This window comes from Oryzias melastigma, linkage group LG20 (genome assembly GCF_002922805.2).
Source record: "Oryzias melastigma strain HK-1 linkage group LG20, ASM292280v2, whole genome shotgun sequence".
NCBI classification, from domain to species: domain Eukaryota; kingdom Metazoa; phylum Chordata; class Actinopteri; order Beloniformes; family Adrianichthyidae; genus Oryzias; species Oryzias melastigma.
In genome coordinates, this window is record NC_050531.1 from 19,421,604 (window position 1) to 19,433,555 (window position 11,952).

The 11,952-nt window shown below is 44.6% G+C and overlaps 1 protein-coding gene across 1 annotated transcript in view; it reads right to left on the bottom strand.

Annotated features, from left to right (window-relative positions):
* The window catches only part of zeb1b (zinc finger E-box binding homeobox 1b), a 60,329-nt gene extending 48,831 nt beyond the window's left edge, over positions 1–11,498 (bottom strand). Inside the window, exon 1 of the mRNA XM_024279593.2 lies at positions 11,197–11,498. Coding sequence (XP_024135361.1) covers positions 11,197–11,254 — 58 coding nt within the window. The 5' untranslated portion in view covers positions 11,255–11,498. The remainder of the gene's footprint in view (positions 1–11,196) is intronic.
* Positions 11,499–11,952: the final 454 nt, after the last annotated feature.

Genomic DNA, 11,952 nt, shown 5'->3' on the forward strand with positions numbered 1-11,952 from the left:
AGTTCGGCCCGCGACCTAAGGTCTTTTTTGGATTTTGACACCCCTGCCGTAATCCATCTGTTTTCACTCTCTTCTGCTAAAGAAAATAGCGAACAATATTGAAGCTATCTAGTCAAAAACTTTGAACCGGACACCGGCTCAGACAAGGAAGACGTACATGGATCTATTAGTCTACAAGTGGAAGCATCAGATTGCGGCTCCTACATCACACATAGAATCTTTTTCAAACTACATTTCTCCTGATTCACAACGATTTGAATAAAAAATAGTCAGAAATTCAATTTTAATCTTAATTGTCTTTATATATGTCGTCCATCATCAGAAAAATGCTAGAAAAACATGTTAGAAACACCAAAAGCAATTTTCATCAAACTGGATCTCTGATGGGACGCGTTGATCATTCAAAATGACCTCTGTAGAGTACACAAACAAATAGCTTTTAAACATCTGCCCAGAAGAGATACAGAGAGGACCAGTGGGAAGCTTTTCCTCTCAGATCTGTTGATTAGAAGCAACCAGACATAAAGGAAGGAAATCAAACCAAAAAAAAAAAAGAAAGGAATGAAGATCCTCACTGAGGTCAAGCTGAGGGCACTACTCAGACAATAATCAAGAATGCTTTTAAAAAACTTTATTAAAACACATAACAAAAAAAAAAAAAAAAGAGCACGGCCATGTGACGCTCACAAGGTAATCTCATGGGAGCATCCCCCCACCCCTGAGCTCCCCTGATGGACTGTAACAACAGGAAGCCGGGCTGGCCTGCATCATCACCGCCTGCCACACCCACAGATAACTGCCGCCTGGCTCGCACACCGAGGCTGCCCTGCTGCCTTCATCCCCGACGCGCTGCACTTATCAGTTTAAAGCCTGATCTTCCTGAAAGTGTCCGCTGCGGGGCGGATGTATTGATGGCACAGGGCCTGGGGCACGCTGCAGCCTGGCACCATAACAAGGAAGAGGCCAGGCGCAGGCAGGCGGGAGGAGGGGGGGTGGACCTTTCAGGGACTGAATGGCCCTTGTTTATCTAGGTCTCTCTGGGAAGTCAGAGATCTGCAGTGAATAGGAACCGGTTAGGAGTGATGGCATAAAAGACCATGGAGGAAGATGGGGGCGGGGGTCGATTGAAATTCAGCTCAGGCCACTGTCATGACAGCCTACCCCATGCCAGCTGTGGCAGCAACTAAAAGAGGCAAGTGTGTCTTTTGTGGGGCGGGCTTTAGGCACACAGTGATCCATGATGTGTCACTGATTCATCATCAGAAATAACACATACTTCCAGAATGCTAACATGTAATGCACATGACTCAAAGTCAAGGCCCGGGGGCCGAATCCGGCCCACCGGGTAATTATATCCGGCCCTCCAGAAAATGTTATTTCTAACTTGTATAAGTTTGACAAAATATATTTTTATGGAGATTAAAATATTGAAAGTTATTTAAGTCTTGATTTATTCTGGAATAATATTCCTGCCTTTTTATCATTCATAATTATGTCAAAAAGTTACAATTTTAACATTTTAAAAATTGGCATTCTGCTAGCTTTTTGGACTATTTTGGCACTTACTAAGATTTTTTCGGCTATTTTTGAGTTTGGCTAATATATCAGCTAAATGCTAGCTGTTTTGTCTAATTTAGGCTTTTCTTTTTAATTTTTTAGGCTGTTTTGGAGTTAGGCTAAATTTTACATACTAGCTGTTTTGGCTAATTTAGGTTTTTTTTAGTTGTTTTAAGGATATTTTGAAGTTTAGTTATTTTTTCAGCTATATGCTAGCTGCTTTGGCTAACGTAAGATTTTTTTCTTTAGGCTAATTTGTCATTTAGCAAATTTTTGAGCTGGCTATCAGCTTCAGCGTTTTCAGCTGTTAGCCTCAGTGTTTTCAGCTATTAATTTTAGCATCTTCATCTTCAGCGGCTAAATTCAGCTTACAGCATTCACACTAGCATTATTCACACTAGGTTATGCTATATATCTAGTTCATAACTATGTTAAAAAGCTACGTTTTTAAAGTTTTAATAATTTAGTTTTGGAGTGTTCAATAAATGTTTATCCTGTTAGGCCCGCGACCTAAGGTGTGTTTTGGATTTTGACCCCTTGTGCGACTGAGTTTGACACCCCTGCTGTAATGGGACACTCTTTAGTCCTTAAAACTGAAATGTTTGTGCAGAAATCGGGACCCTGCTGCAGACGGGTCAGGTCTCCATCTCCAGGCTTTCATGTTTTCGGCCCCGGTTTGTGGCCTCTGATGAGGATCCTTAAATAGGCCGCCACAGGTGCTGGTGCTGGCTGGGCGAGGAAAGGACTGAGGGTGGAGGGGGGGCGGCTGGGCTACAGCAGAGCCGCAGGAAGCCTCTTGTTTTCCCAGAGATAAAGGGGCTTTTAGGTTGCATCCTGGGCCGTAATCTCTCACACACTTCCTGGTTTTGTTCACGGTGAGGTAAGAGAAAACGGCGCGAGTAACCTTCGGCCCGAGTTGCTGATCGATAGCCCCCTTATGAGGCAGGATGTGTTTGCAGTGGAGGTGTGTTTGAAGAGCAAAAAAAAAAAAAAAAAATGACGACGCCACGCCGCAGGTTTTACTTCAATAATGGCCTTTGATCGGGAATGATTTATGGCTTCATTTATTCTGAGTGCTGCTTCATTGAGGATGATGATTGTAAAGGTATGCATATAAATTCCTTCCTGACCTCTTCGTCTGCTTTTAGAGCACAATTAAAATTGTTCCAAGCTCTTCTATCCTAATTACTGAAAAGATAACTCTCCTTCTTCAAATTCAAGCTCCTACTTAAGCAGTCACTTAGAGGCGGCCCTGTGCTCAAAAAGATCCATTTAGTAGAATTTTGCATAAAGGGCTTGATTGAAATGTTGCCATTGACGAAGAATGTAAAATTCAGAGGAACAGACCACACTCTGAAAGACTTTCTCCTCTCCTCACATCTTTATCGTGAACGTGTCCTTCTCGAGAAGGCTAGCGTTTGACCATGAGCCGCGTTCTCAGCAGCCTTAGATCTGCCCCCCCCAGCCCCACTGTAGTGCTGGCTCTCCCATACTTTTGTCAGGTGTTATTTATGAGTTGTGTATAGCTGACTTGCTGCATGCCTGCAGCACCTGCTTTGTGCTGGAGAGCCGAGGCAGCTGCCAGAGACGCAGGCGGAGGGAACTTTGAGAGGAGCAGAACGCTGACCGGGCGTGTGGCGCTCACAGGTTGCACAAGCATTATTGAGCATTGTAGCGGGAACAGCAGGAGCAAACAAACACCGTCTTAAGTTCGACCGATAACCTCAAACTAATCACTTGAAGGCCGTGTTATACCGACTGACTTGGGTCTGGATAAGGACGGGCCTTATTATGGACATGCAGTACTGTACGTCTGCTGCTCTCCCTTTTTCTGAGCGCTCACAGCACACTTGCACTTATGGAAACATGCCTGAGGAGGCCCCGTGGTGTTTTGCCCTTTCAACAGCTGAGCGCTGATAGCAGCGGGCCTGGACAGGTGTGCTGAGACGGGTCAGAGGTGCCGGACTCAGTTCCAGCCTCTGCGGGGCCTCACAGACTCTCTGTAAAAACATTGTGCTTCACTCTTTCTTGTAGGACAGGTGTCTCTGGAGGAAGAGCCGGTTTGCAGAGTACATAGAAAGTAAACAGACTAAAGTGTGTGTTTCTCAACGTTACAAAAAAAGAGAAACAAGACAAAAACTGTCTTGTATGCTACTTGTCCAAAGGTTCCTACAGTTATCACCACAGACGCCAATACTCCATTATACACCTGCTGATGCTACTTTCAGTGTTCAAGTGCGTTTAGAATAGACTTGAATGCATCTTTGTTTTCTTTTGCTGCTATTTTCTAACACATGTCCACCACCTAGACTTGAAAGTTGTGTCAAAAGTCAAAGTGGTGCAAATCTCGCAAATCTTTCTCCTGCTTTTTCTTTCACAGCTCTATTCCAATATATGAAAGACAAGAATTGCAAACGGCAATTATTAATTTCTCCTTCATTATCAATTTTGAATTGTTTGTCACTTCAGCGCTTTGAGCTACACCAAGTATGAAAGGCGCTTTTATAAATAAAGTTTGATTTGATTTGATTCTTTGAATTAAAGTCGATGTCATTTGCCATTACCAAATCAGAGTCCCTGATTGATCAACCTAGTTTAGCTTTCAACAGACATTCAGTGGTCTAACGTTTTGCATGTAGAGCCCAAAAACTAGGTCTGGGTTGATAAAATTGATGAATCAATTTGAATCTAAGCTTAATAGATTCATAATTGATCCATAAAAGTAGAGATCGATCAAACGCCTAATGCTAAAGTCAGCTAGCTTGATGCTAATGTATAATGGGACTTCCCATACAATGGCTAATACTAATGCTCAGTTAACCTAAACATACATTGCTGACTAAATGAACATCTTTATTTACTCACAGACATGAACTTTACTAATTATTTTAAGGAAATATTTTTAAAGTAACCATTTGTGGTCTAAAGCAGTTTTTTGCTCATACTTTCTTCTTCTTCTGGAATAAGGTGTACTGTTATAGTGCGATCGCCACCTAGTGGCCTAACTGAAACGCCAGTTTACAGTATGTGAACTGTATCAGATTAATATAAATATCTTCAAGGCATTACTGTATTTCTAAACAAATGTGTCTAAATGTGTAAACTCAAAACTGAATTGAATCCAATTGAGATGATTGAAATAATTTGAAAAAAATCAGAATTTAATCAATCCAAGATCTGGTGAATCAAATCAAATTGATTCTGGAAATTATTGGCGATACCCAGCCCTACTGAAAACAGTCTTAAAAATGTGTGTAGCTATGTGTGAATGTGAGAGTTTTGAATGTAGAACCCCAAACGGTGTGGACTTTTTATTGAAAGTGGTCACTTGAACGTGTGTTGCTGAGGGTGTTGTGACTGAGCTTTAAAGCAGTTGATGAGTGTGTTTTGGATTGGCTGAAGTCTAATCGCAGATTAATCAACTGAACCCCCACCAATGCTTCCTTGTATCCAGCCTTGTCTCAGGTTTGTCATTCTCCCCTCATTAACCCCGCATGAGTGTTTATCCATGCTGACATCCAGCATAGCAGTCAGCTTTCTGTCGGACTAACAAACAGGGTGACTAAGTTTTATTTCTGTTTTTTGTTTCTTGATGAAGCTATCACTAGGCTGGCCGAGCCTGGTTAGTTCAACGCTCCATGGGCTGAGCGGTGGATTCGTTAGTCACTGTGGCCCCTGGGACATCGCAGAAAGGCTGTGCTACGGGAATCAGGATGTGAATATGAATGTGCAGCCCCTCAGGAGGGCCATTATCAGTTCTGTGTGCTATGGAGAGGAAAATCAATACGGTCATCATAAGAGGCTGGAAAAAAGCCAACAACTAAGCTGTGTTCAAGGAACAAAACATGGCAGTGGAGTATTCTTCATCTGATGTCATCCAATTTCATCTCTGTTGATGGACTGTGGACGACAATAAGGTCAGGCCCGTCCAGCATCTCTGTAAGAAGATAAGTCTGGTGGTTTGGAGTTACAGCAGAGGTTTTCCCCAATGAGTCTTTGCCACAAGCACAAGCTGGTGTAGGAGCCCCACACCAGACCTCCTTCTGCCTATTGTGTCAGTAAAGTCTGTTTCATTAACCGCTCCACTGAGGACCCCGAGAAGGGGAGGGCATGGATGGGCGGGAAAGAAGGAGGTGGTGGTGGTGATTATGAGGGACATGGAGGGGTGTGCAGACAGACCCAGAGGGGCCCAGAGTGGGCCACCAAACACATGATTAAAATCACATATCAAGAGACGGCACCGGACGGGCCGTACATGACGTTTACCTCCGCCAGGACGGCAATTCAAAGGCAATCTTTCCCTCAAGTACACGCAGTGTGGACGGAGAATATTAACTCTCACCCCCACACCTGTGAGGATGGACCAGAGGAGGTGGAAGGAGCAGATAGCACTTCTGGTAATAGAGCAGAGAAGAAAGACCTGTCTCTGTGCACATGATTCACCAAAGAGGCCACAGAGGTTTTCTGCTCAGTTACACCCAGCCGAGCTCTCCTCCCTCAGTCTGTCTCGGCGCTTTGAGTTGGGACCGTTGGACATGACGAAGATCTTCTCTGAACAATCCTCACAGCATCTCTGCTCACTAATTGTACCTAAATGAACATTCAAGTTGGTGAGGGGGCAGCCCAGGATGGTGCCATTCTGGAGGGGGTGTGTTTGGGGAGGGGAGGGGGGTTTCACTCCAGTGCAACGGTTGTGTTTTTGTACAGTTCAATGAGCTGATGCGATGCTACAGGCTCCCACCGCCTCATGCTGGTTGTTACCCCGTTACCGCCCCACAACTCCACTCCACAACTGCAGGACACGTCTGTCCTTTCAGACTGAGGGTGTGGGTCACGTCATCGTCAGGGAGGACGCCGCCAAGACTACAGGCTCTGTGGGGGCCTCCATAAACATACTCACTTTAAATCCATGGGACAGAAACACCACATTTGTATTAGGGCTGTGCCAAAATATTAATATAGCGATATATCGTGATATTTAGTTGATTCTCGTAATCCTTTGGTGAGACATACCATTGGAGGTTGATAGGGGGCGCTCATTGCATGACTGGCTGTCACGGGGACCGATGTGTTTGGCAGCTACTTGAATTATTTATTTTTTGTTCTGATGTTAATAACAATTTTGCATTAACTATTGGCACTCCTGTCCATGTTTGCTATTGTTTACATTGAATTTTACAGATAATTCCAATTAAATTGATGTCAATGCTTGTCAAAGACATAGGATTACTGGTTTGCACAAAAGTGTCTATTTTTTGTTGTACAAAATAAGACTAAAGTTGTGTATTATGATTGTGTTCAAGTTAAAAAATAAATAGGTATATATTTTCCCTAAAAAATGTGTTCTATATATTGAGAGTTATCAGAGGTCACTTTTACCAATGATTGCAGTATCGCGATATCATTGATATCGTGAGCCATGAATCGCTTCGTATCGTGAGGTACCCAGTGATTCCCAGCCCTAATTTCTATGCATCAGGCAGGTGAGGGACACATTTCAGAGACAAAAATCTCAAACAGAGACTCTTGAGGGGCCGAGGGCCGTGTGAGAGAAGGATTTAAAAAATTCTGTGAATGTTCCACGGATTCCACCCTCACAGGGACCTTTGCGAAAAGAATGGGTCATATGCAAATGGCATGCCCAGTATGAAGAAGGTTCCCACAAGCTGAGTGTGAAAAGGGCTCTCCCTCCCCATGCCGGGCTGCTGAATGGCCCTTTTCTTCTGGCCCTGAAAGTGTATGAGGTAGAGCAGGCAAACTGCAAAGGTAACTAGGCTCTTTCTCCTCAGGCTTTCTCACTAAAGCCTCAACACACAATGGTTCATTTAGGTATTCAGCCACGCAAACCCCAATAAAGCACATCCATGCGCAGTTAAGGGGGTTACTGAAACTGACTCTGGGTTTAAAACTGCCTCTTTATGAAGGGAGAACATCTTTTTATGGGCTAATGCTCCTCTTCTCCATGGGAGTAGCTAATCATTAAGCTGCCTTCACAGCGGCAAATACATAGTCGTAGATCACGTCGATTTCACTCGGGCAGATGGTCACATGAGCGGACCTTCTCCTGCTTGAAACTATCCTCACGGCAAAACTTTGTTTTCTGCTTTTCAATGACAATTGAAGACAAACAAGGGGAGAGTCTTCTCGGATTGGTCTGACCCTAAAAATGCATCTGGGAGATGTCTGCCATATGCGTCATACTTTGCATCTGCCAGCACCGACGCCTCCCCACTTGTCACCTGTTGTGCCCCCCTCCAGCCCCATGTTCCTCCACAGCGAAGCTCACTGTTGAACAGAGGAGGGGTCAGGGAGGAGTGGGGGGAACAGAGGGAGGGGGTGAGGTAACCCCCCCATCGCCCATCCTCCCCCTCCTCTTATTGAACCGAGTTGAACACAAACACAATTGGACATGCTGGAAGCCCCACAATGGCACAGAGGGGGGAAAGTGAAGTCATACTCTAAGAACGCATGGGTGCCTAGGTCAGGGGGCAATCAACAGCACCCCTAGCTACTGTGTCTTGACCCACCTCCACCCCCGCACACCCCACCCACCATCACCAAAATAAAGGACAAGCTGTGGAAGGAGGAGCGAGAGATAGAGCGACCGGGGCGGTGGGGGATTTTCTTCTTACTTGGCACTTTCAAATGAAGCTGGTGAGAAGCAGGGAGAGAAATTAAAAATTTCCTCCTCCGCTAAGCTTCCCAGACCACAGGGGTGAACCTTTTAAATGTAAACAGGTGTCTTTTAAAACACCCGAGTGGCATGTGGAGGTCTGGAGCGGAACCAACTCAAGTCAACTCAACTCAAGTCCTGATTGTGGCCCAGATCCACTGCTGGTTCCACAGCACAACCGTGCCATTGTGTTTCAGTGTTCTTGCACAAATCTATTGCATGTGGCTGTTTAGTGTCTGTGGCATTACCTGAAACTTAGATTCGTTAAGCATTTTGCACAGGTTTGTGCAAGCAAGCGGTCACATGGACGCACTCATTACAAATGCTCTATAAATGTAGTGAAAATGCCTCCTGAGCGCAAATTTAAATCTGGCCCAGCACCACAGCCCTGTTTATTTTTGCAAAGAAAGTTAATACCACGCGCATTCCTCTGTTCCCCAAATTGCTGTGTTAAATTACCGTTGCAGGGAATGGCTGCTATTCCTGAGGGGAGCTGATTTCTGGGGAGGGGGGAGCGACAAAGGAAGCTGCAGTATCCAACCGATTGCAAACACCTGTCGCCCTGCTGGCTGTTAACACCTCTCTGTTTACAGCGGGGAATGGAGCTCACCTTGATCTTGGCACACCCTCTTTCCTAAGCACCTGGTTAAGTCCCTGACATTAATCGGCACAAACCGATGAGCAAGTTATCGAAACAGTTTTTATGGATGAAACAAGTCCAACTGCTAGACGAACTCTTAAAAGTTTCACTTGTTCAGATCAGATGGAACACAAAGGTTTAGGGGGCGTACAAACGGTTTGATCCCCACCACAATTCCTTAGATAGTCATTTAGATCAGGGTTCTCAAACTCAATTTACCTTGGGGCCACTGAAAGGAAAGTCTGGGCCGTATGGGGTTCCATTTGTGCCAAAAATATGCTTTTGCATCCACTGTCTATATCTTTAGTTCATTGTCTATGTCCACTGAACAAATTTATCAAACATTTGTTCATGTCTATGTACTACTAAGCAATATCTTCTGCGTGTCCTGTGAAACGACAGAAGCTAACGACACTAGCAACTGTTGCTAAGGGCTTTTCTGACAACCAGATCCAATGACAATAGCAAATGCAAAAGTTTTAAAGCAATCATCAAAGAAGTGTGGACATGCAGAAGATATTACTTAGTAGACGTTGAACTTTTACAATAAGGCGGAGGCCTCAAATGGCCCGTTTGAGACCCCTGATATAGAAGCTCCAAACTTCAGTGCAGATTGAACAACTAGAGCCCAGTCTTCTTAACAACAGTACGAATGCAGAAATAGACACAAGCAATAAAAAGTATTAGTAACCGAATTAACAGATAAACAGCGAGCAAAATTAAACTCTATAAGTGTGAAGAGTTGTGGAGAAAGGTGTTGACTTAAGGAGGTTCGTTTTGGTCAGATGACTAGAAGGACTAGTCTCTTCTTCCTTCCTGTTTTGGGATTTTCTTTCTTTCACTAAACCTGGTCCTCTTCAGGTTTAGTCCTGACAGTGTATCAGTTGAACCAAAGCACATGAAGGTGTGGAATATTAGCATTCCTATGTTGATTGCACAATCCTATCAAAGTATAAAAGTTGAGGAGAGGGTGTAACTCTGAAGTGGAAACAAAACAAGCAACACTTATAAGGAGAATGACTTAAAAGTATCAACAAAGATGAGACAGTTCAAAAAGGGGAAGCAAAAGTACTGCCACAGAACCAAAGAAACATCAAGGAGGTACACACAAATTCATACAATATAAAATACTTAAAAAAAAAAAAAAAGAAAAGAAAGGTAGAAGACAACTGGAAAGAGATTCAAACCACCACAACAGGAAAAAAGCTGAATCAGCACGGCTCTGGAGAGTTTCACCGGTCAACACGCAGGACGAAGCTGATAAGGTCTCCCAATATTGCCCTCAACACCGGAAACGAGCCCGTCCCACCGAGCACTCGTAAAAACACGCCGATTTTATGCATTTGTCGCGTCCAAAGGAACTTAAACGTTCATATTTAGTCAACAAAATCAGCATATAAGTGTTTCCGAGCGCAGCGGAAACTCCGTTCACTCTTGTTTCCGAGTGAAATTAACGGGCCGGGATCAATGAGGAGACGAGAAAAGTCCACGGTTCCCCCCAAGAATCCCGAATTCCCAGCGCGCGGCAGGACAGGATCCGCTCTCCTTATATGGGCTGCGCTCGCGCTGCTCACACAAGCGGCGCGTGAGATCTCCTCGCGCTCTGGATCCCCGCTAGCTTCCAGCGGTCACTTCTCCGTGGTCAAAAAGACCCCCAAAAGGACCACCGTAACATCCCGAACATGAGGCAAGAATGAAAAAGAAGTTCTTAAAATGACAACTGTTCAAAAAGCGCAAAAAATCAACTCACATTTTTGATCTTTTTAAAGCGTCAAAAAAGTGTCCCTTACAACACAAAACTAATAAATGTCCCCGCTTTTAAGCTACAACACAAAAGAAAAAATGAAATATGAGAGTTTTCTTTTTACAAATAAAATAACATGTACCTGTAAGGTATTTTTATTTAAGTGGTTAGTCGAGAACCGCACAGAAAACAGGTCCGAGTTTAGAGCCGGAGCCCCCAAACTCCTCAAAAAACCGAACGAAATCAATGAAAGTCTCCACTTTCGAACAAACTGATTCATTTTTAGGCGACAAAAGGGTCAGAAAGTGAAGGAAAGAGCCGCTCCGCTCCTAACAGAGTGAGGTGCGTATAACGGTCCGCGGCGCAGCGGACCGCTAGGCGGAGGGAGAGACGCGACCCAGGTATAACGGTACACCGCACAGGCGCTGATACGGCGCTCACTTGCTACTTCCCACCACTTTCAGTCATCAAAAACAGGACTTCTCCGCGGCTCAACTTTCGGACAAAATGAGCCGGACACTCGGCAGCCTCCCGACCGCCTCCGAAGGAGGGAAGCGCCGCGCTGGAAGTAGTTTTACTCACCGCTGGTCCTCCTCGGGTTCGCCTGCTTTCTGCGCTTACACCTGGGGCCATCCGCCATGATCCTTTCGTTGTGTCTAAATGCTGCCGAAGAGTCACCTCCTCTCTCACCCCCCCTCTCCCCCTCACCCTCCTCCCTCCTGTCTCCCTCCCCTTCACCTCCCCTTCTCCGCACCTGGTTTACGACACTCGGGCTTTTACGACATCACCTTCCCGCACCTCCCCGACCCAGAGCGGTCCGGTCCAGGTCCGGGGAGTGAGCGGGATGGGGTTGGCTCCCCCCTCCTCCCCTGTCCCACGATCACAAACCTGCCGCGTGATCTACTTTTGAGTGTTTATGGATTCATGAAAAATTAAAAAACAAGTTCAGCTAAGAATTTAATAGCAGCATCCAGTGGAGAGATAACAGACTCATTGGTGCGTGCGTAATTCTTGATTTGTGCACACAACTTTGGATTTTTGCGTGCGTAAAAATTGATTTGTACGTAACTTTGGATTTGGGTGTGCGTAATTCTTGATTTGTGTATGTAACTTTGTGTAATTCTTGATTTGTGCACATAACTTTAGATTTTTGCGTTCTTAATTTTTTGATTTGTGCATAATTATTGATTCATACGTGCGTAATTATTGATTTGTGCGTAACTTTGGATTTTTGCATTCGTAATTCTTGATTTGCGGGCATAACTTTGGATGTGTGAGTGCGTAATTCTTGATTTGTGCACACAACTTTGCGTAATTCTTGATTTGTTGGCATAACTT